The sequence below is a fragment of the Anopheles coustani genome, chromosome 3, assembly GCF_943734705.1.
Source record: "Anopheles coustani chromosome 3, idAnoCousDA_361_x.2, whole genome shotgun sequence".
Taxonomy (NCBI): domain Eukaryota; kingdom Metazoa; phylum Arthropoda; class Insecta; order Diptera; family Culicidae; genus Anopheles; species Anopheles coustani.
Window position 1 is genome coordinate 89,741,756 of NC_071288.1, and position 25,564 is coordinate 89,767,319.

General features: G+C 45.6%; 1 protein-coding gene across 1 annotated transcript; it reads right to left on the bottom strand.

Annotated features, from left to right (window-relative positions):
* Nucleotides 1-1,078: 1,078 nt before the first annotated feature.
* Nucleotides 1,079-24,974, bottom strand: LOC131261397 (uncharacterized). Its single transcript, XM_058263421.1, has 5 exons — nucleotides 24,922-24,974; nucleotides 20,535-23,865; nucleotides 2,888-5,003; nucleotides 2,639-2,825; nucleotides 1,079-1,522 (listed from the first exon to the last, which is right to left on the bottom strand). The coding sequence occupies exons 2-5, from the start codon at nucleotides 23,244-23,246 to the stop codon at nucleotides 1,291-1,293; spliced, it is 5,247 nt and encodes a 1,748-aa protein (XP_058119404.1). The 5' UTR covers nucleotides 23,247-23,865; nucleotides 24,922-24,974; the 3' UTR covers nucleotides 1,079-1,290.
* Nucleotides 24,975-25,564: the final 590 nt, after the last annotated feature.

Genomic DNA, 25,564 nt, shown 5'->3' on the forward strand with positions numbered 1-25,564 from the left:
CGGTGTACGGTAGACACATCTCTTTCATTCTTCTACACAACACAACCATCATAAAATTCTAAACAAATTCTACACAAAATGACTTATTGGTAAATTATAAAACCCTATCTCTGTTGTGCGTCCGGAGGGCTTTACTTACATACATAGTAAACCTTTAACGCAGACGGTGCATCTAAATACAAAGATAATCAAATATTGCAAACCTACGCGCGTACGGCGTAGTAGATAACGAAACAGCTAACAACTAACTAACCATCGACTGCAAAATACTTTGTTGTTTTTTTCCTAAACCATATACTCATAGTGCTGAAATCGATGTAAACTTTACAAACGTTTTGCAGAAGGAACGATCGTTTCTCTAGGTGCAAGCACCGTCGGTACAACACCACCGTTTCAAATTATCGCCCCCCACCATCATCATCGTTTGGCTCTTCGATCATCAGTTGTTTACTCTAACTTTTGCTTCGTTTGTCGTTCAACTTCTTCCCGTCCTCTTTCTCGTACCATTTCCATTACTACTTTTTAGTGCGCAACTAAACAAGCGGAAATGATCGTCACTAGGGTGTCGCCCTATATTCGCAAAATTCTAGTGCGCACACTAGAGTGCTGGTTTGTTTTTTGTTTCGTTCGTTCCTCTACGTAAGGTCGCTTGATTTTCTATAGCAAACTATCGGCTTGTCCTAAGGATAATATAAGGCATGAAAAGAATACACAAATGACCAAAGGAAACGTGGTCGGATGGATGAAACAGTTACACCATCATCTATCCGGACGGATTGTAATAAAGACTGGAACTACACTAAACAATATGTATTACCTTAGTGAAATCATGAAAACTTAAACTTCTTGTTCCCAACCTAAACGTACAACGTAATGAGACCTAACGATATCTACAATCATAACGCGCTTCAGTTGACGGTGCGTCAACCGATTTCCTCCAGATCTTTCGTCTACTCCATGGTGTCTAATTTTTTTTTTTCACTCATTGCAATACGAATTGGCCAAAGAAGTACCGGTCTTTAAGCCGGTATCATTTAATTTAGGGTCCTCACTACATTTTCTGTTCTGATTTCTTTCACCTGCTCTGGTTTTTCTGATAAAAAAAGCTTTAGGCGGGTAGTTTGCGTTTTCTAAAGCTCCACGTAGGACATAAAGCTTGGGAGAGGTTATTTTAAAATAAAATCTTAAAAAGCTTTATGCGCATGTGCTACTTCCGCTTTGATCCATGCACTTGTGCCACTCGGACTCGGACGCTGTTAGTATTAGAAATACCAGGATGCCCGTGGCGCCTCAATTGATGTAATGCAACTCTCCTTCCAGATCCTCACTAGACTCAGTCGATGTCAACGTCCACCGGTTATTGCTGTCACCATCGTCCGACGGAAGCTCGTCCCCAAGCGTCTGGTTGTAGGCTCCGCGAAGATTTACGTTGCTGCTGTTACCGACGGTGCCTTGATAGAGGCGTTGCTGACCGCCAACGTTGCCGACGCCACTGTGATACGATTGGGATCTTAGAACGGAGCTTGAATGTAAGAGAATTCAAGAAGAAGTTATTATTCACGGTAATCGAAACGAACATCGTAATTGGAGGATAATCATAATCATTCTTGATATTTAATGTCGTTTATGTCTGATAATATTCATCTCACTTTGTTTCAATCACCCAAAGCGACTGTCAAATTCGTAACCAACCTGCCATGAAAGCATTTATTTACACACAAAAACAACTCAACAAATGAAAATCGTCCAGTACACCTCCATTTTACACACGAAGGTCAATGTTACTCGATTTATCTTAAGCACAACACACTAACACACGGAGCATGAATAAGCTAGCGGTAATACCTTCCACCTGACCTACTCCCACCTAGATTCTATTGGGAAAGATATCAAAAGAATTTAACGCACCTAAAGAGGTATGTAACGCTATCAAACTACCTCATGCCCAAGACGGCATACGGGGTCTGTGCATCTTTGCAGACTCAAGATAAGGGCGGCAAGTTGAAACTATCCACACGAAAGACAAACGTTTTGATAAAATACTGGCATTGTGGTAAGGGCCCAAAAGCGTGGAATGAAGATAGATTGTTTGGACTGATGCAACCAAAACAAGATAAAACGTCGCACCTTATCGGTCACGGCGAGCTAGTCAAGGTACCGTCGTAAAAAAAAGGGGAAGTAGGAAATAGGCTGCAGAGTTTGTGCCACGGCCAGGGACACAATGACAATTGATCGATGAACGCGTCGGGGACATCGAACAGCTAAGCGTTTAGAAATGATAAGCAAATCTCACTCAAAATATACACCCACAGGTAAGGTTTAAACACGATAATAGCATCATCGCTGCAGTGCTTTGTGCAGTTGAACATCATAGAGAGAAACACATACAAAACATAAGGGTAGGAAAGTATAGCTTGAGATACCACGGACGATTACTTTTTTTCAATTTTGTAAACAATAATCAAAAGAATTCATCTGCCAAAAAAGGTAATTGAAACCTTAGAAACAGGAGAAGATAGATTGAATACTTATTCTACAGGTAACGACAGTCATACGAAAGGAGGAAAGGGATAGGACATAGGAATAGAAGTTACAACAGGAAGATAGTGTAGTGAGAGAAGCATCAAGCGTAGCAAACCTTTCGTTCGATTTACTTTGGCGATCCGAATGCTGCGGCTGATGCTGCTGAAGCTGCTGCTGTTGCATCGCCAGCCGTCTCGATTCTTCCAGCTGTTTCTTTTTGCCCTCGAGGGCAGCCTTCATCGGATCGTAGCTCGCTCGGCGGCGCCACATCTCGAGCTCTTGTTCCTTCGCAATTTTCACAGCTAAAATCAAACGAAGAGCGTTATTGTTTGTACACTTTTTAGTTTCAAATGGTAGCACTTACGATCCTTTTTATTTGCCCCGGCCGGACCAGCACTACCACTCGACTTGCTGGCGGTACTACCGGCCGACTTGATACTCCGGGCGCTCATGCGAGTCGGATCGGCCCGACTGAGGGCCGACGACACGGACGCACTGCTCGGGCTCTTACGCACACCACCCCCCTCCTGCCGGACGAGGTAGCTTTTCGATTCATCCTTCTTGAGGAAGTTGGCCGCATTGGAGGATTTGTATTTCGAAATGTCCAGATACTTCGGTTGCACCTTACCACCACCACCGGCGGCTGCCGTCGACGAAGTGGTGGACTGAATCGACTGGGTAGACTGCTGCTGACCCTTGCCGAGCAGCATCTCCCGGCCGGTGCTACTTTTTCGCAGCATCAGATCCTGCTTCATCCGATTGAGGCTGGAATCGCGTGGCATTGAAGCACGGTCCCGTCCGTGCCCCAAGGACACTCCACTCCGCACTTGCACCGCACGCCGTGGAAGCTCCGGTGTGTTAGGGCAAGCCGCAGCGCCACCACTCTGCTTCGAACCACTAGCCGCAGCTGCTCCACCTGCTGCCGCTGGTGCCCCCGAACCGGCCGCGATTTTCTTGTTTTGTTCCATGCGCATCAGGAACGTCTTGTTGTAGCGTGTGTTTGTCAGCGGTTCCTTGCCCGCGCGTCCACCTTCTTCCAGCTCCTCGTCATCCAACTCCCCACCATCGTCGTCCTCGTCCGTAAGCGAGCTAGACGAATAACCCTGCTGCTGATGGCGCCGATCCGCTCCCCCACCGTGCATCTGCAAGCCGTCGTCATCACCGTCGTTTATGTACAGCATCAGCTCGTCCGGGTAGTTCGGGTCCATCACCAGCTGATGCCGATGGTGGGGCGGTTGCACCGCGTGATGATGATACTGTTGCGGCTGCACACCGTTATCTAGCGCTCCGATCATCTTCTTGAAGCTGGTACTACTGGCAGACTTTTGAATCTTTGAGCCACCACCACCCGCCGCCGCCGCCGTCCGTCCATTAACACCACCACCGGTGGCCTTCGCTGACAAGGTCGGTGTAGCCGGTTTCATGACATTCGGTTTAACCGAAAACGAGCTCGACCGCTTGATCGGTGATGTAAGATGTTGCTGCTGCTGCTGTTGAGGATGCGTTTTCTGGCCACGATTAGTGACATTCTTCATTGCGACCGTATCCCGCTGCTGCCCTGCGGCGGTGGTCCCTTGCTGTTTGGCACCTGTGGAGGATGATATAATGTGATGTTGCTGTGGTTGATGCTGCTGCTGCTGCTGTTGGGGTGTTCGTCGAGGGCCCAATGACATCGCCCTTGGTCGCGGCATTGCATGATCGTTAATAGAGGTTATGTCCACCAGCCCTGCCGCCCTTCGATGAAGCTCCTGCTGGTCCAGTTCCTCCTCCTCTTGCTCATCGTCATCGTCGATGTCGTCCTCAAAGTCCTCGTCGTAATCCTGACCATCTCCCACCAGCACATCCATGTCCACGTCATCGCCCACCACAAGTTCGCTCTCACCACCATAGTACCCGACCACCGGAGCACCCGAAGGATCGTACTGCTGGAAGCACTTGACCGGTTTCGGTGGCAACGACGCCATCACACCTTCGTACGAATTGTGGCGCGTATGGTGCCTCATCTTGTAGTCCAGCTTGGGGCTAGTGTTGGCGTTTGCACTCTTCACCATATGACCGGTGGCTCCGTTGGACATGTTGTAACCGGCCCCGGGCGATGCCAGCGGATCCGGCGTTCCGGAATCGAGCGAATGGTTCCTCTTGTGACCGACTCCACCAATGTTTTGATGGAGCTGATGGTGCTGCAGGTTACCGCGCGGATGATGCTGTGGTGAGTAGAGCGGTGAGTTGCCGACACCCTCGCCATAGTTATTGTAGGCCTTCTCATGCTGATACGACGCCGATGGTGAGTGAATTGGCGAGTGTAGTGAATTCATGGGGGATACTTTGGGGGAAAGCTTGCGCGAAGCCGGACTTAGCGGGCTGGATGAGTGATGTGAGGAGCTGTTGCGCAGCGAGTTGCGCCGCTGTAGATTCTGGAGCGTCGAGATGGCGGCCGCAGTCTTGAGGAGATACATTTCCGTCTCATTACCGGAGAGATCCTACAACGAAACAACAAACAAAACATGACATGTTAGGAACAGCTTGTAGAAGAAGGAGAGATCTAAACAACAAAACATTTCCCGCAGTCCCTCTCACTTTTTAATGTTACATAATTTGTGTTGGTGCATCGTTCTCTGTCCCATTTTGCGCGACTCATCCCCAAGGTTATATATTTACTACCGAGCGAAAACACGTGTGCACGAGCAGCTCATGCATACGAGCATCCAAAACTCTATTGCTTTGGCTCAAGGCTACCAGTCACAGATGCGAATCCAAAACCAGCAAATGCCAATGCAATGTGCGCCCTCCTGTTGGAGTTCTACCTCCGAGCAGGTTCGGGTGGGGGGGGATGCCAGTCCGTGTCAGATTTTCCTATAAATAACCCACCGCACTACTCGGCCAAACCAGCCAAACAGTCGAGACCGGGGTGGCCTAGACACACTGACGATATCCGCTGGCGGATGCTGTACCCTTCTCCCTTCCTTCCTCGCCCGACATTCGGAGGAAACCTTGCGCCAGCATGAACAGGCGGGACTCAAGCCAACGAAAAGTTAGGGAGACGGAACACAACACACCCCGGGGGCGATTGCGGACCATGAAAATTTGAAACTTCTCATTTACAATTCACACCACCCGTGTACCGTACTAGGAGGTACAATCTAACCCCAAATATTTTCACTTCAACCAACCAAAGGTGCCAACGAAATGATGCGATGGCATGTTCACACCCGGGGAAATCCTATCCACTTCGCTGCCAAAATAAATGCCACCGTATCATCGTGTACAAACAAACCAGTGGAAAGTATTAGTCTTTCCTCCGATCTCCGATTCCATTTCACTCATCACGCTCGGTAAGTAGTTGCCCGCAGCAGGTGATGTGGTTGGTATGCGGTATTCGATAATATTTACTACCAGCCGGAAGCATTATACACATTAGTGCGAGTTCATTTCCACATCCTCTAATGTTCCGTTCCCGCCGGATAATTGAAAGTGCATAAATTATGAAACCTTTCAGCTGTACACAGCATGCTGCCAACAGCTTTAGGACTTTAACCTTCGATTACTAAACATGAATTTTGAGCCAACCGGTTTGGCCGGACAAGCTACTCCCGCTTGATAGAGGCAATTAAAATCATTAACCTTCATCCAAACCAACCCAAAGGCGCATACACTCTACTGGCGGTAAAAAGAACGCGTTCAAAAGGGAAGGTTGTCCTTTAAATCTCAACATATGCTGGTAGAGGTCGATCTAAACAACCGCGGCCAATCTTTCCCTTCGGCACGCATTCGACCGGGTGCAAACTTTAATTAATGTTCACCTAAACGTTCACCTAAACTTGATCAAACGGTTGTCGGTGGAGTAAAAGGCCACAGTGGTCATCAATATTTCAGAGTTCTGGTTCTAAATTTGAAGTGTATATTTTGACACCAGTGACATTAATAAAACTCAAGGATTATCCTTCTCTTTCGGGCTGTCTATTCTATTAATAAAAACACTACCATATTAACCTTCGGCGTGTAAAACATGGCGTCATATATGGCGTTGACCTTGGCACTTGGGTTGAGCATTAAAGTAAGAGTGTCATAATTTGTTGTGAGTATCAATCCATAAGCATCCAGCGGAATGCTATCCTTTTACGATAAATCTTTCCTCATATGGTCCTCGCTTCATCCACGCCATTCTTGAAACATTAATTTATTCAACCCGCGGATAATAAAGTCCCAACCAACCAAAAAATAACCATATTTCAGCACACCTCCTCATCGTCCGCCGATAGTACTTCCATTTATGGTACCCATATGCCACACGGTATTGAATTTACATGAAACACCCATTATCACCTTCGGATTCTGACTTTCTCGCGCGCGCGCGTACTCTGACAACGGAGGAGGACCTTCGACGCCATCGCAGACATTGGCGCATCAAATCTGTCATCGTAATGAGGGAACATACCACCCGAAGGCTCTTGAGGGACCATTGAAGGCCACCCCTCGGAATGGGTCGACCTTGACATTTACGGTAGTGGCTGGCGACACTTTTATCAGACACAGTCCTATACATGATCCATCCCTTGAGATCCCCACCACACGACACAGTGGTCTCTCAGGAAGAGAGGATCATGGATGGACAATGTTTCTTTATGAAGCATCAAAGATGGTTCTTCAGCATGAAGAAGGTCGTATCGATGCCGTGAAGTACAAGAGCTTTACAGTTCTATTGTTGTAGTCTTAAAGTGTTGTCAAGAGATTTTTTTAAAGTCAAAATGTAATACTCTATCATGTTTTTGTTTCTTGTTACTGTAAAACAAATCCACTAATAAAATTGTTGCAACTTTTAATTGGTTACATTTTTTTTTTTTGAATTGATAAGAGTGACTGAAGAAAAACCTTCAAACTGAGTGTGATTGGTGTTCAGAACGGAACGGCTGGTTGTGTAAATTTGTAACGAGTAGATTCGAGTAGGCGTTTCTTGACAGCGTTTCAGGGGTGCAATTTTTTACCAACGCAGCAGGCTAGATTAATTTTTTTCTGTATGGTAACACTCTCTTGCTTTTGTATAGTGGCACGAAAAGCACGCATTTACTATTTTGAAATAAATCACAACGTAGGAATTAGAGGACACTAAGAGCGATAGTTTCAAGAGGCAGTTTCGAACAAAACAATTGGTGTTAAGCTTGTTTTCCATTTTAAAACTTCTTCAACGAACACTGTGTGTGTGGATGTTTTTGTACCAACCTTTCATAAATAATATCGTGCTTTACAAAAAGGGCGGCATATGCAGGCAGATACACCCACCATCACATCTTTATACGTTCAGCTTAATGCTCCAATGCCACGAGACACGATGCGACAGCCTTGAACCCTACGCCGAGATGGAAGTAACGATGGGTTGCGGTTGAAGTAAACCCTCCCAGCGAGTTCGCATCGAGTTGCAGTTCGAACAAATCGACAAAACATACCGACAAAGGTGCGGGGAATGCAAATATGTTGGAATTGTTCGCTCTCATTTAAAAACCACCAGAAATTATTCCACTTCCTCGTCGGCTTGTATAGGAGAGGCTTATCATCGACAGCAAAATGTCGTTTCCAAACGCAAACGCTCTTCCGCATCTTCAGCCCTCGAATGATGGTGGAATCGTTTCCGTTCTGCCCATTTCCGGATGTTTGCCGAAACCTTTTGGGCCCCAGTTTCCCAACCAGCGCTCGTTAATTGCCCTGCCATAGTTCGAGGTGTTCGAGAGGCATCTTCTTCACGCTTCCTTCTGTGGTCGGATGTAATGGAACGAGCGCCTAAAATAAATCTCTCACGAGCCACACGAAAAGATGCACTTTTATGCATTCTTTCCACGTCCGCCCTTCGGGTTTCCTTGGCATTTTATGAAAGCCACTCAAGATCCGGTAGTGCTAAACGTTTAATTGGGGGTCGGTTAACGATCGCAACGTGGGAGGGGACCGTTTCAGCCCACGGAAGCTTAGCAGAGCGGTTTGTTTTAATTAGCAACTCATTTTTTTACTCCCTTCAGCGTGCCATCCTACTGCTTAACGCGACGGAAGTTGCTTTTATCACACTGGATTATTAATTTTCACACCTTAGAACAATTTGGAAACTAATCCTGCACCCATTTAGGATGGCATGTGTTGAAAGAGAAATAGAATTTACAGCAGATGATGAAAAAACGATAAACGAGTTTAAATCATCAAGTTTCGTTCAGGAAACTAAACAAGTGGACTTGCTAATGGAGTGAGGAACAATTTAGCAATGTTTTAGTAATCACACGATCTGTTTTCTCTCACTCCAGCGAAGCGAAACTGATGATTTGACGGATCTATAATTATCGGGAACCAATCCTAGACGAACGAACTACAATTTAATGCGAGATCTCCCTGAGTCTACTGCAGCTTTTAATTGGTTTTCATTCAACAGTTAGTCCAGTTTTTCCCCCGTACGGAAGTACGGTTACATAAGCAAAGCGAAAATCAAATGTTGTCACCATCCATCGAGACTTGCCGAGGACTGAGCAAGTAACCAATTCAAGAGGGAATTGCTGCATTAGACTAGACAAAAAACAAAAACATTGAAACCGTCGTGAGCGTAGGTTAACGTGCACGTTCACTCGGGGGGAAAATCAACCAATGGATGAAAACAGTGGGGAAAAGAAAATCGAAGGGTATTGATTGGAAAATCTACCGTCGTCCTCTCGCCACGACAGTTCACAAACTTTAATACACGGTTGTGTCAAAGGGCTGCGAAAATTGAATCTTACTGAGGCAGAAAACCATTGGGCAAACAAACCACTCGACTGCGTTAATTACTACATCGTCTTTCGGGGAGTTTTCAACCGGAAAACCGATGCGAAAAATGTATCCGGAACAAGGAAGAAAAATCACTTCCACAAGGGAAGGAACGAACGAACTTAGAGCTCCTCCTGAGTTTGAGTATCACAAAAACAGTCAGATATTTTTTACTATAAATCACGTCCGTCAACCGACACGTGCACAAAAGACAACATAAATGTAAGTCCAGGGCAGTAATAATGCCTGCCCATTTCAATGTTTGTGCCGTGAGATAAGAATGCGAAACGCGACACTTGAACCACCCGGGTTGGTTTGCTTTTTCAAACAAACAAAGACCGACAGAAGGAGGTGTGGCTGTATTTGTTTCATTTTATGATTGTTTTTCAAAACGATTGCTCCCAACAAACGAAACGTTATGGGAAACTGTAATCCATTCATAAAAGTTACCGTCATTTAGGAGAAGTTACCATAAAATAATGCAGCTCCTCGAAGAAAGTGAAATGTAGCATTCATCAGAAACACAAGAGATCCATGCTGAGCATTCTGATTGTCGAACTATACATTTGCGTGAATCGACAACCTCTTTCTTAAGTCTGGTGGAGGACTGATAATCTGCCTTCTATAACCAAGATTAAGGTAAAAAATGGGTTCCTCTAATAGGAAAACAGACAAAACCGTAAAACCAAAGCTTGATAACAAGACAGAATGTTTCAATCATTTTGGGTGGTAGAGTGCTGCAAGTCTCTGGAATTGATAATTTCGACAGATAAGCTTGGCTGATGCTGCCAAACCTTGCGTCAGCTTGGACGAATGAGTCATGGCGAATGCTGGTAGTGATCGCTCCGATCGGAGGCAACGCCTTCCATGGAGGCCATACTGATCTCACTGGACCAGCTCCGTATGGTCATTAACAGGGTGCACAACATAAATCAATGCCAATCACCGATGGGGAGGGAGCGAACCTACCGAGATGTGGAAATGGTTCCCCAGTGTCGGAGAGTAGACTATCCAAGAAATATTTCCAGGAGAAGTGAATTCGCCAGCGTCGTCCGGCTTGAGATCGTAAATGTCAGGCTTGATGAACTTTACCACGCGTTCGAACGATGCGAAATCCCAGACACTACTGGTTAGAAACGTAAACATGCGAGGAACCAGACATGGTTGAGGCCTTAGGTAGTCATAACCATGCTAATGAAGTTCTTTCCGCTCCTACCAATGAGTCTTTGTCTGCAGAATATACTTGTCTACCCTTTCAATGCGTTATTCTACGATAGATTTTATTGCAACCAGCTTCAACAAAATAATCTGTAATAATAGAACGTCTACTCCTGTTAGGAATAACTTGTTCCTTTGTGTGGCTTATCTCGTTAAGAGGTCAGTTCCACACGTTGTCCATCGCAGAGACCTTTTACTTACAGTAATCTCCACTCGATTTCTACTGAAGTCATTATCTCCGGCTCACCTGAATTCACGCAGAGACAGGTCAAGGAGAACTCAGGCCACGGAATCAACTGGTGAACACAATGTCTCGTAGAGGCTCGAAGTCCTGCCTTCTCGGCTCGGTGTGACTCAACCCGTGGGGCACATCCGGACATCGGTAGGAAGAATATATGTACCGTGCAGGGTGCAACAGTGCGTGCGTGTGTGTGTGCTTTGCATATTTACTTTCATTCTCTTCGCCGTCTCTGATTCGAGCCGCCTTTCTTCCAGCTCCCTGCTTCCCAAAGCGCACAGACACGCCCTGCGGTCGCGCATTGGGACACATTAACCGGTTGTTTACATCACGGTCAACCCGCCGGTTTTACCACGGTAGTCTGTGCAACCTTGTGGCATACGCCACACGCCAGAAAAACCGTCAATTCTAGGAGGAAAGGAGTGAGGTTTCGAACGAGGAGTTGGCGATAGCTAAAAATCACTCTTTACGACCAGTTGTGCGTGACAAGCGTCGAACAGGAGGCTCTCCCAGGAGATGGTGAATATTTTATTTATGTCGGTGATACTTCATCCACTCAGTAATAATTCTGAAAGTCTATTGACTGGAAATGATATGAGATGGAAGGTTCTAGCAAACATATTATCATTATCCATGAGTTAGGAAGTAAAATGGTTTTATTTATTCCAAGAAGGCAAAGGAAGTCCAGATTTCTTCAAAAAGTATCATATTGTAACACACTCCAGGATTCCCATCAACAGGTTTACAGATAAACTTGATTTGCAGACTAATTTCCCCCAATGTAATAAACTTTATGCGACCACGAATTAAACACCAGCATAAAAGTCATCATAAATAATATCTCCAGCGGTGAAAGTGGTTCGACAAAACATTGTATAACTTTCCAACCAAATCGAACAGATGGATTAACTTCTCCGCACGCACATTACACGCCCCGTGTATGCTGGGGGGTGGGGGGGAAGGTTGTGGGCGTTCGATTACATCAATCATAAAACACTCACTCACTTTCACTAGGTTTGGCGTTTTTTTCTATTTCTTGTCTTTGGAAGAGACGAAACGAACCCGTTTGCGCCGGATACAACAACTCGGGTCGGACTGCTGTCGTCTTTCCGGTGGCTTTTGCGAAAAAGTCCTCCCCTTCCCCCTTCAACCCAACAGCCGACCCAAGGTGGTATTGCCTCAGCCTTTACTCGTTGAATAATTCAACCGTAACCGTTGCTTTTTATCACTTCAATGCATCGAAAATTAAAACATCAGATCAGTGTGCCGCTAGGTAGTGGCGGAATAACCGTAACGTTCCGTCGGTCCGTGTGCTGCCACCGGTTAATCCCATCCACCAGCTGACGCTGTGTATGTGGCAACACCCCCCTCGAACCGGGTTCGGAGATTGGATTTTGCTATGCGCAAGCCGATCTCCCGGCACAATTAAGGCGATGCGCATGAAACCGTGACGCGAACCTGTTACAACCCGAATGTGAAGCGGGAGGCACTGGTAGGTTGTACGAGATGAGCAATTATGATACGATAGATTCCACTTCTTTGCTATCTCGATTAGATTCAATTAAACCCTGTTAGGGAGAAGTAATTTACCATTGTATATTTTTAAAAAGCCATTTCCAAGTATTGCTCTCCTTGAGATAAATGTAGTAAAAGTTCATTTGGAAGAAAAAGTGGATCCAATTTCGCAAACGTCCGTCCAAAGCCCACCAAACACCATACGGTGGAAAAACGGAAACCTGCGTCAGTTGCACAAATTTGGCCAACCGGATCGAGCGCTTCCGGCAAATGGACGAGGAGATTCTCTACAACCCAAATAACGCTTTTTTGGCACAACACATCCTTCCTGTGCAGCTGCAATTTTCATCTCCATTTTAAGCAACCATTTGTATCTGTGCATCTCGATTCACTCTCACTAATTTCTCACAACGACCGTTTCAACAGCATTTTGAACTCGGCACCATTTCTTACTCCACATCTTGCCCCCATCGTGTGTAGAGCGACATTGACAAAAGTCAGAAAACCATGACCAAGAGCAACCGACACGATCTTTGCGCCCTGCCAGCCAGTGTCATCCCCAACATCCCCGCTGATCGTGATCTTGATTTTCACGATCGTGGAACCGTGGAGGTGAACGTTTTATGGACCAGCGTTTATGGGAAGTAAAATTCATCCCGCAGCTTGTTGGGAGAATACGATACGGTACGATGATGCTTTCGTACTTGAACAAAATTAGGAAGAAAACAAAACGGTCAAAGAAGGGAAAAGAGCTGTATCGTCCGATGGAAGGTGTAAAGAAAATAAACAACAGTAATAAAGTTTCACTACTTGAAAAGCAGTCCTCCATGCCAAACTAATTTCCTAGTAAGTAAAATAGTAAGTGTAAGTATTGTAAACTTTGTGATCGCGAGCTAAATTGACAGGTGAACGAGGGCTTCGGAGTCAGACGGAAATATGATCAATAAGTCCAACATAAGGAGCGAAAAAGGTTATACAAAAGGGCAGCAGATAACCGTCGGGCCTGTTCTGTTGGAAAATCATAGAAAAAGCAGTTTATCTGTGTAACGCCGCGTAGCACAGTTTAAGAATAAAAAAAGTTGTAAGAAATTACAGTTAAAACCGAATTTTCCAACAAGCATAGTGAATAAAGTGTAGCAAATACCAAAGAAAATGTCATATCGTAATGAAATTATTAAAACAACATTTTGGATATTAATTAAAATTAACATGTTTTGCAGTCCCTCCAAATCTTTTTACATCCCATCTTTATTTTATTCTTGTGCATCAACCTAAATTTCTCTAAAACGACTTTCCTTTCCAGGAACAATCATACTGGTCGTTGATTCCATTTCAAGTTTCTTCCCCAAAGACTCTACTTTACTTCTCATACGACGATCGATCGCCAATATCATCGTTTGTCGACCATGTTCTGGGCCATAGTTTTCCCGACCCGATGGATTGGTTCTCGTGCAGTTAAACTGCTACAATTGTCCAACGTGTGTGTGTACACAATTTTCTTCGACACAAAACAGTTCTATCGTGCCGAAGGAAACGTCATTGACGTTTGTGAGCTCGGAACAGAAAATCCAGAAGACAAAAAAAAATACCCCGTTAACGTACAATCTCTCGCCCCGGGCCGCGGTGCAAGCATGTGCTCCGGTTGTGTATTTTCCGAAAAAGGGAACAGTACCGTTGGATGCACCGGTTACTTACCCCCAACCAATACCCAACCCCACAGCCCTCCCCCTCCCCACTGGGGACCGGAGCTCTCGTCGCGGAACACAAAATCCAGTTTAATGTAGAACGAATGGATTCCCCTTGTTACGAGTGGAAAAACGGCACCGGAAAATCGGCCACACGATGGCGTCACGCACATGTTACGGCGGTCGGTTTACGAGAGTGATGAGCTCCGATTGGGGTTTAAGGTTTACGGCAAATAATCTGTAAAAATCTGCAGCATAATATCGGAGAAAAAACTAATTGATCAATCATTAATACTTTTTCGATCTTTATCCAACTCGAAGCTTGTTATTACATTAAGTTGATAACATTAAATAAATGACAATCGCAGACAAGTGTGTAAACATAAAATCAACTTTTTCTCTTGCAAACTTTCGCAGAAGTGTTGAAAAGTGTTCACTGTTGTGTGTCTGTGGTAATGGTCGGCTAAGTTGCTCCTTTCGTTTGACGTGCTCTCGCATGTCATGTCACTTGATGGCCACCTAAACACGGTTTCCTCGACACATTCGAGTGCTCTCGGGTCACCGCACTGACAGCACCACCAACAGCTACAGGTTGTGGTAGATTTAAAAGTAAAAATATTCAACATATGCTGTTTCTTCACCAAAGCCACCCCTTGTCCGGTCTAATGAGCTTTACAACCTAAGGAAAGGAATATGCCACACGGAAAAATGAGACGATGGTGATGCTTGTAATAATAATTTCCGCCGATGTCGGTGAGTTCAACAGCCAGCACAGGCCTCCGACCAAAATGCGGCTTAAATGAGTCATCATGAATAATGCAACAGCAGCCAATTGAGAGACCGAGAGAGAAAAAACGAGAAGATGGCGATAACGGCGAATGGCACAACCGTTTAATATGTTATTTCACAAATTTCAACTCATTTGTTACAAGCCCCGGAGAAACGAGCTTCTTTTGTTGACGGAGAAATGAATCATTTGAGATGAAGTGCGTCACAAACATTAAACATCGAATTTGATTATATCGCGAAAGCAAGCAAAAGGCTTGAGATCAACTTAATAAATGCCTTAATTTCGTCTCGAACCTTGCTCCGATAAGAAAAACACATTTCTCATAAGACAACTGAATAATTTTTTTTTTATATGTGGCACGACATCCCCTAGTGGGACAAGGCCTCTCTCCGAAGAGAGTTTGTGTGACCGAAAGACGGTATATTATAGATCGGTGGTCAGCCGTTCGTAATACCGGAGGGTGCCAGACTCGAGATTCGATCCCACACCTGTGGTGTGGTGTTTCCTCGCGCTACCGCTGCGCCATGGGCACCCCCACTGAATAATATGTTCTTTTAAAAAGCTAAAAAATTATAAATAATCCACAGTAATAATGAATCAAACCGTAACATTAACATCTCCATGTTGGTTTTCCAATCCGTTGAAAAATACTAAAAAAAATATCAAAACCCCAGATCTCATAAACAAATCAGTTTTGTCGCATCGCCTTTATCGGCCATTAATGTATCCGTATTCCATTTGAACCAGTGAGCTCTCCCTTCTTTAGACTCCGAGCTGTTTTGGTTCGGGATTCCATCGTCCACCATATTCCGGAATGTCAATCACAAGCCACTCCCGCTCGTTGTGGTGGCGCAACAAAGTCCGTATGTCCCCTTCGACACCAAGGATATGGAAACACAATTATGGAAACGGATGTGCCGAAAGGTAAGGACCCCAATGGGAAGGGATGGCGGCGGCAACAGGTAATTTAACGATTTCTGGCAAACCCCTGCGGTGAACGAACGAGAAGGTGAGCCGGCCTCGCCCATCAGAAGGCGCTCGGTCGGGCGAACAGTGATCAAATTCCGGCACACCAAGGGATGGCTGTATGTATATGTGTTAGTCCTTTCCGTGCCTGGCCAACCTAGCATCATACATACATAAACAAACCCGAGGCCGGAAGGCGCCGGTAGAAATAGGTGGAAACCTTTTCCCGTCCCGGCCAGACACCAAACCCGGGTTTGGTGCAACAATGACAAATTACCTCCGGTGTCTGGGTGTTGAGTATTTTTAACTTTGAATATGATTAGGAGTGTGATTTATTTTTTCTACTTTCAGTTTCAACATAACCAAAATAATTTTAAAATGCTGAATAAATAAAAAGACAAATTTCCTGTTGGACAAGAATTTTAAAAGTTTGTTTTCACGTCGTGATATCCGGCACATTACGATGCAAATCTGCATCGAATGCATCTTCTCGTTCGATCAATTCCAATACCAAGGGCAGAATGGGCAACCAAATAAAAGTGAGCGGTCGGTAAAGTACGGTGAAGTATAGTATGGTAATTAATTAACTGCAAACTCAACCTCGAACTCGCGAACGGATGCACCGAGAACGTGAATTGACAGTGCAAAAGGGAACGTGTTTCGTCCAGTTCTACATCAGTTCACACCACACCACACGGGAGGTGATTGTAGGTTGCCCCTGGGGTCCTCGAAACATCCACTCCAAACACGCACGACCTTGGAGCTTGGCTGTTCAATTCCATTCCCTTTTTAAACGAAGACAATGTTACGCTTATGATAAATAAAAATGGTGTTTGTGGTAACTAAAAACTAAAATTCAAAATACAACTCTTCCAAAATCCATCAAATTGGAAAATCAAACACAATAAGAAGTGAAACAAATGAAAACAAACTGTTAAGTTTCAATTGACAATGAAACGAAATGAAACACAAACACCGTTGCAGAAAGCAAAACAAAAACACAAGTCCCAAAAGTTTGTAGAAAATCCATTGATACAAAAGAAAATAATTTCACCAGCTGAAAACAATGAAAAACGAATGAAATCCCTTCAACACATGTTGGAATGCCTCGTAAAAATCAAATTCTGCCGGGAGCTCGCAGTGTTGGTGAACAGGAACACGCAGCCGCCGTGCTTTCATCGATCGATCATCTCGACGGATCGAATTTTCCAATCTTCCCATATGTGTTCCTCATCCACTTGTTTCATTTCCATTCAATTTAGGGGCGTAGACCTTTGTCCTGCTAGAACGAGATCAACCAGTTAACAACAATCATTTGTCCGTGAATGTTTTTTTTTTCACCAACCGCTGCTTTAAAAATAAACCCGCTTGTTGGAAGGAGGGAAAGAGTATCGTTTCGGTGCGAATGTAACTTTGGTGAGTCGACTTTGCAATGTACTACAGGAGAAAACTCATCCGCCGGACTCGTGACCGTGTTTACCTCTACACCTCTACGCTGACGCCTTCCAAACATCGGGCGAACGGAGATGAAACAAAAGAAAAAAAGGCAAAACCAAACTAAACACGTCATTACAAGATGTTCGCTTTTCTGGTTTCCCTCCGTGAAATTGGCAAACAAACCCTCCCTCCTCCCGCTGCCGCCGATCCGTCCCGATCCGAGCAGACAGGTTAACCCCCGTGCATTTCTGGATGCATTCGTGTATATGGTTGAACTTCGGTGCAGGAAAAAAGTGGTAAAAACAAGAAACAAATGCTCACACGAAGGTGCCCACTAATTGGGGTGAATAAAATGTCTAAGAGAAAGAGAAAGAAATAGAGAGAGAGAAAGACGGTGAAAAACCACCCGGAGAAAGTTCCCCCGGTTTGAGTGATTTTCCTCCCTCTTCATTCGTAGGTTTTTCAGAGATGTTTACTTTTTTTCGTTTCGCAAACCAAAGTGTGGCATCAACAAATGGGTAAGGCACGTCTTGACGATGATTTTCATATTCGCACGGCTTCGCACCATACTACTAAACCACTCTTCCCCAAACAGCCCTTCAAACAGCTAAAACCTAACCAAGCCTGTTGATTTCCAAACAAAAATCTGCATCGCGGCGCAATATTTTTCTAACATCCATCTGCGGACACCCCTCGCGCCGGCTTATGTGCCAAGCTAAATCCATCCACTTGCACGATCGTCAACCATGGCGAGCGATCAAAATGCAAACACCTCGATAAACATGTGTTATTTTGTTCGCCGGTTAATATCGCATCAGCTTGAATAAAAGGGGGAATTTTAAAATGGAAAATGAACAGAGACTAGAGAAAAAGCGATGGATGACCGTACGATTAATCGAAAAATTTAGCATAAATATTATGAAAAGCAATTCGAAACATTGCAAAAACGCACTTTGGAAAGTGGTAAACTTTAGATTAGAAAACCAAAACACAAACAATAGTTAACCAAATGGAAACAATCACACTTGAATGTTCATTGTGATACATAAACTGAAACAAACACATTGGGAGCTAGTAAAGGGAAAATGTTAAAAGAATTTATGGGAAAATAAAAGAAAAATCATCTGAACATTTGTAAGTAAAAAAAACCACACAAATAGAAACGAATGTAAGACAAAAATGGGTGAACTGCATTAGCCTACACTGTATTCGCCTCTGGGCAGAAGGAAATTTGATTTATTTTTTTCTTGTTTCATTCGAAGCTATTTTAATTCAAAACCGCTTAGCCCCGTGGAAAGCGAAACTCGAGTCGCACATTGCCCTGGTTTCTCACGGCTAGTCAAACAAATTTCCACAACCCAAACAAGCAAGAGAAAAAAAACACAAAACCAACACCACGAAAGGCAAGGCAAATCGTCTGCCTATAATTTGTTGAAATTTATAATCCATCACCATCCCGATGCAGCCCAATTTTTCCGACCCAATCGGAAGTGGAACAGGGCGGTGCAACCACCGGAACACCATTTCGGACGAAGGGGGTTTTGTGATGTCGGGCAGGGAACTAGGTCCATTGAAATTGGCCAACTAGAATGAACCGTCATTTTAAAGTCATTCAACATTCAAATGGCAAACAGATCGGGATCGAGAGGGTCGTGAATTTTGACCAAACTGGAGTTTTCCTTTCGTCGTCGACTTTGGATCTCTTTTTCCGTTTGTGATCGTGCTCGCGGAGATATTTATAAAAATCTTCATTATTCCAAAGCGCGCACGGACAACACGAACGTCACACGAATGGAGGGACGCCGATGATCTCATCAGTGTGGGTATAATTGAATTGACGAAAAGCAAAGGTTTTAATGAAAAGATGAGACGAAAATCAACGGTTGGGTGGAAGGGTTTTCTTCCCAAAGTCCGAGGGGAAAGTAACTCCCTCTTTGCTGTAGAATAAAGACAAGACAACAAGTTGATTGAAATATGCTCCCTCGAAAATATGCCATTCACGATCAACACACAGACTGGATGTTATTTCATTTTTCGTCTACGCAAAACGAAAGAAAGGAGGCAACTCTTGTTCACATTCAGCTGCAAACACGTAGTATACGCTCGAAGCCATGCTGCTCCAAACACATGCGAAGCAAGTAATCGAAAAATTCATCACCTTTCGAGACGTCATTTGTATGGAATTGTTTGGGAGGAATGTGTCCGTACTACGTCATCAAAGGTGTACAAACGTCTCTTGACATTCCAACGTTGATAAATCAAATGCTCATTTGATAACGCAATCGATATAAAAACGGATTTTCATTAAAGAAAGATATTACTATTTTTCTATTAAATGTTTCAAAAATATTTTCAACGAGGTGTTCGAAAAGATTGATTATAAAACAAAGACCATCGATCCTCAATGATCGAAGAGAAAGCGTTCCGAAACCGATCACCTTAATGCGACAGGATTTGTTCCAAGGCACAGCCACAGCCTTCCGCTACAATTTAATGAGTCATGTGTCTGGTATATTGAAACGAAAAAGTGAATAATAACCTTGAGTAAATATTGCAAAATCGTTGAAACTTAAAAATTTCAAACATAAAAAATATAGAAATACAAAACTATGTTCCTTTAAAGTGAGTCTCAACATGTAGAAAATCAGTCATACATGTACAAATATGTACACTATTTGTTTCTACAAACGAAGCCATTACGTCATGCACATGTAGTCAAACACTGACAAATCCAACCCATATGGCCTTGGAGAGGGTGGCCGCTATTCACCTGTCCGTGTCAGACGAACCTACTACTTCCAGCGTCAGTGACTGAGTCATCGGCAATGCGTCCCCGATTCGCAAATGATCCGTCGTTCCCAAAGTCCCCAAAGTTGGTCGTGAAATCAACCAACATTACATGGTGGGGTGGCATAGAAATAAATAAATAAATAGCGATACGAACTAGGATATCGTATTTCATGAATTCCCGTTACAAAAACCAACAGCAAAAAAAAATATAGCTGAACCCCAGCCAAAGTAATTCGGGGGACCGTCTTGCAAGTAAGTGTGTGGCTAAAAATTGTGACTTCATTTTCACCAGCCGATAAACATCGGCGAGCGGGACGGAAATGAAACGAGTCCGCGCCATTTTTGGGGGAACCATAGTTCGCGCGACGAATGTGACCAGCATGAGAAGTTGGTTGCCTTTGTGGTACCTCAAATACACGCGTTTCCAAAAGTAATGGTACAACTTCAATTCCCAGGATTAACTACGAATATTTTGGCAAGTTCTTGTCGCATTTTAAGAAATGTGAAGCTCATAAGGTAAACCATAAAAAGAATATTTAAAAGTACCAAAACGGAAAGATGCCCATTAGGATCTATCAGCTATGAAGAATCTACTCACCGAATTGCTACCCTGTAGACTCCGGTTCCGACTGACGCTACGAGCTCGACCGATCGATCCGATCGGGGACGGGATTTTACTCGGACTCATCGGTGGTTTGGCGGCCGCGGACACCGGCGACGGATGCTGCGCTTGCTGCTGATTGTTGCCATATCTCCGGGTGGAGCCGCGCGATCCCGTCCGTGCAAACTCGTTCATCCCGTAGGGCAGCGCGAACGCATCGTCATCCGGTGTGGTTGGATGATGCGGTTGCTGCTGCGAGGGTTGCTGGCGAAATACCAGCGGATCGCTACCTCCGGCTGTGTATTCCGGATGGCGCGAGGACGCTTGCTGCGATTGTTTACGTGCGCTAGCGCCACCACGACGCTGCTGCTGCTGCTGCTGCAGCTGCCGGTGATCCAGATTGTCGCCAAACTCCTCGTACTTCTTCGCCTCGTAGTAGTCACTCTTCGTTAGGTCGATGTCGAAATCGTACCCGAACTGATTCCGGTTGCGCGGGTTCCGTTCGCCATCGTAATCCCCGTAGCTGCGTGTCATGTGCCCACCTGACGCCGGTACCACATTGGTGCCATATGCCGTCGATGCGGGCGGCGGATCGTGCGGGTGCACCTTCGGACTTGTCGATTTCGAGTACTCGCGGGCATTCTTCGCCCATTCCTGGATCCAGTCTTTTTTCGTCGCCACCGACGTCAGGGCGGCCACATCCGAGGATGTGGGCTGATGGTGGTGTTTCCGTCGGCCACTTCCGACCGGGCTCGCCTCGGACCTTCCCTTACCACCGTGGTGGGCCTTCTCCGAATCGGTGTAGCAGTTGAGTATCTTCAGTTCTTCCTCTTCCTGTGCGTCCTCCTGCTCGGCGGAGACCTTAGCTGTTAGTTCTTCGCGCGTAGGAGGTACCACCACGGACGACACACTACTATGGATGTTCAGCTTGGCCACCCCCTGTACGTACTCCGAGCTGTCGATATGCGCCTTCGTTAGACTACCACGACGTCTTTGAGCTGCCGCGGGTGCGCCCGGCACGGGATCACCCTCCGGAAGCGTAGGTTTCAGACTCAGAATTCCACTCGTCGTGACGGAGGTAAATGTACCCTGGTCGGGTGAGTCCAACTCTGGTGCCATCAGCACCTGATGCTGTTGCTGGTGTAAACCGAGTTTGTCGACCGAAGAGCGAACACCTCCGGTACTACTTCCGGTCGTTTTCAGTGTCATATGCTTCATTCGCGACTTGAGCTTCTCGATGTAGGACTGCTTGCTTTTGGCGCGTTCCGTCACACTCTTATCGTTCGCCACCGGCACCCCAGCCGGTTCGTGGAAGTATGAAACCTCCAGGATGTTATGGAAACGCTTTTCGGTTGGAAGTTGTTCCTGCTGTGGCTGATTTGGTTGAGGCTTCCCGGTGGATGGAGGGATTTTTCTTCCACCCCCACCGGGGATCGTACGCTCCAGGTCAATCACTTCCAGCTCCTCACGGAATCCAGTGGGACGTACAGCCGTTCCCGTAGGTGGAACGGCCGGAACGGGGTCTATTTCGGGTGGCAGTGGTCCAATCCGATCGATGTTCATCCGCTCCTTCTGTTCTTCCGTATAATTAGCCCCATCGATCGTGTACGTGCCCGTTTCACTAACCGCCTCCTCATCGTCGTCACCATCCCTCTTTGGCGGGCGGAAGTTCTCCAGTGGTGCCTCGAGACAAGGAATTCCTCCCGACGAGTCGAGACTTTCCGTGTTAAACTCCGAGCTGGAGTAGGACGCATCTTTCCCAGTGAGGTGGGAAGCCACCTGTTGCTGCTCAAGGGCCAGGGCTAGTGTGGCCGATTTCGGTGCGAACCGAGCACCACTTGCCGAGGGAGTTTTACTGCTTGGTTTTGGTGTGCCCTCCTGTGGTCGTCCACTGGCGCTCATCTCGGTCATACTCGTTCGCGGACTCCAACTGTGCCGCTTGGTGGCCGCTTCACCCCGACCGACCGTACGCTGGTTCTTTTCCATCATTTTCACCGCAACCGGCCGTCCCGTTGTATCGTCTATCATCACCATTGCCTGCTGCTGATCGCCCGCATCGTACCCGGGGGGCTTGTTCCGCCGGGGAAGGTTTACACTGGCCGGGGCTCGCGTTGCTCCCGGCTGCGCCCGTGCCGAGGACGGCGATGACGTGACCGCACCAGAGCTCGATTCCAGCTTCGAGAGTGACACACCGCGCTTGTGGCGGGCCTGAAACCGTTCCAACATTTTCTCGTGCCGCTGCGAATCGACCGGCTTCCGACCGTCACCAAAATCGATCGTGAATGCAAACGCATTCCGCACCGAGTCCATCAGCTGAGCATCGTCGTCGCCGGTCCTGGCTTTCGACGAAGGTTCCTCACTCACACTCCGGCCAGCGCCACCACTCGCTTTAAGCATTTCCTGCAGTGAAACGCTTTTCGACACGGAATCGGTCGCCTCCGAAGTGCGGGTTTCCGACCGTCCAAACGCATCGCTTCCGTCACCTTCCGGCGAACTGTCGCTCTTCTTCGAGTTCTCCGGCGAGCAGTCCGTCTTCTCCTGCTGCTGTTCCGGATCGTTCGGTGTGGTCGGTGTGTTCGCCACCGATGCCGTCCCTTGTGCGGGTTTTACCGAAGCGGGTGCGTCCGTCGAGACCGCCATTGCCGCGTCGGTGACAGGTTGGTGGTTACCGGTATTAAAGTTACACTGCATTTCCCCAAACGGATCCATCGTCGGCCTCACCCCGCAAACAATGTGCTCCAAAATCGACTAACTTTGTACACGTAGTAACGATTCGCGCGATTCAAGAATCACGACATGACGAAGGAAGATGGTTGCTACGATGCAAGCATGTATGAATAGCAACGCACCGAAGATTTTCACACAACGAACACGGAGATGATTCTATACTCGCCACCTGTTCTTATGCCTTCTCAGAAACCGCAGCAGCAGCTGATGTCATTCCTTGGCTGTGTATTTTTTTCCTGACCGCACTTTTACGTACACGTTTGCGGGAATCGTAGATCTGAACAACCAATAATCCACTTCTAGCCTGTGGAATACTTCCCAAAAAAACACGCTCTACGCAGTCACTTGATGTTAAAAAAATATATACACACAACTACACTACACTTTCGAACGAAGCACTATCTCGCTCTATTTCTTCATTTGTGAATCATATTCACGAAGATTTTCCTCCAATTACTCACACGGTTTTAATCACACACTTTTTCATCAAAATTTTCTTTTCAGTAAACTTCATTCATTTTCCTCTGCAACACGTACACATACACGCATACACACACATCGAGTGGCGCTACGAATTGGTGGAAAGTCAGATGCAGCCAGACTGTTTCCACCGGAAGTTAGGAATGAAAAAAAGGGGAGAAACAAAAATGAAAATATTGCACTAACGATGCACCGAGCAGCCGAGTCCCATTTACTCTCAATTCTTTCTCTCCATCGTGATCGCTTTCTCTGTGCGGGACCGTAATATCGCCCTATTTGGAGGGTCAAATTAACAACGGCGAAGGCGAGACACTCCTTTTTGCATCGTACGTTGAACTGTATTTGCAATGTTTTATTACATCGTTCTTGTGCAAGAACACTCTATCGTCATAGTAACCAACAGAAATGCAACTGGACTTCCGGAACAAACCTTCGTAAAGATCTTTTGTGGCAGCAAGTTTAAAACCTACTGCAAATAAGTTCGAGTAGGCTCTTTTGGAGACTGTTTTCATGGTGATTTGTGAAATCATACCGAAAAATAGCAACTTACTTCTTCCTCTCGCCATTTGTGCAACATCTCGGGAGAATACCGAACTGTCAAATAGGAGAACAACAAATCGCAACAACAACAATGATGCAAGGGAGTGTTCAAGTCTGGTTAAAGATTTTTTACAAAACGAAATGCTTTTAATTTGTTGTACCAAAGGAACACAGTATGCAGTCAGAAGAAAACCCCGACATAACGATCCATGCTTGTTACATTACATCGAACAAGGTTTTGCACGGTGCCATGATTTGTGTTTCTCTTTTTTTTTTGCATCGCACCGAAATGACAATCGTTTTCTTGCTTTGCCGAGGACACGCAGACAACTGCTCCCCGCCGACGTTGTGCCACTTGACTGCACACCCGATTTTCTATAACCGGATGTATCTGTTGGTGCGCTGAAACTCGGTCAAAGTTGAAGGGGGTAAGCTTGATCAGTCAATATGCAGGTTCACTGCATCCTTCACTGTTGAACATTATTTTCCCCACGAACCATCGTCGAGCGGGTATGCAATGGTGCGGGGGCGACGCACGAATGCCACAACACAATCCTGCACGAAGGGGGAAGCGATCGCGGATGGAGACGGAACAAATGAAAGCAAATAACAACAGACATGGGGAAGTAGGCTGTACCTCGTTTTTCTTATCACGATTACGCCTACTGTTGTCATATCAGCAAGCGAAAAAGAACACTTGAACGAACCCTGCGTGTAGAGGTGTTTCAGCTGGCGATTTCGCGACCCATTTTATCAACTTGAACGACTGGGACTGCTGCACTTCCACGAACCACGGTACGCGACGCGAACAAACAAACTGCTTGCGCGAAGTCAACTTTCGTGTGTTTGCACCGCAGGTCCCCCAACACCAATGTATACCAGGTGTAATCAAGCAGACTTTCACTCCAAAATACAATTCTTATCCAGTTTGCTGCATCTACGAAGATCGATTAACTCAGTGGCAAAAAATACCGTTTAAGATCGCAGCAGCAATCGAACAAAAAATGAAAAGTATTATTGAATTAATCTTAGTTTAATCGTTTCTTCAACTTACTCAATGAACCAACCTGGCTTGGCTCATCCATTCGCCTTTATTACATGGACTTTGACAGTTCATTTTAAAAATTTGACATTTTCTACAAGGTTTTTAATGCCAATCGCCGGAAATTGAGGTGAATCTTTTATTAGCAAAAACTGTTTTCTCTTCCATCTAGATGTCTGTTGAATTTCAACCACACACTTCTGGCATTTTTGATCACTTGAGCCCTCCGATATCATAA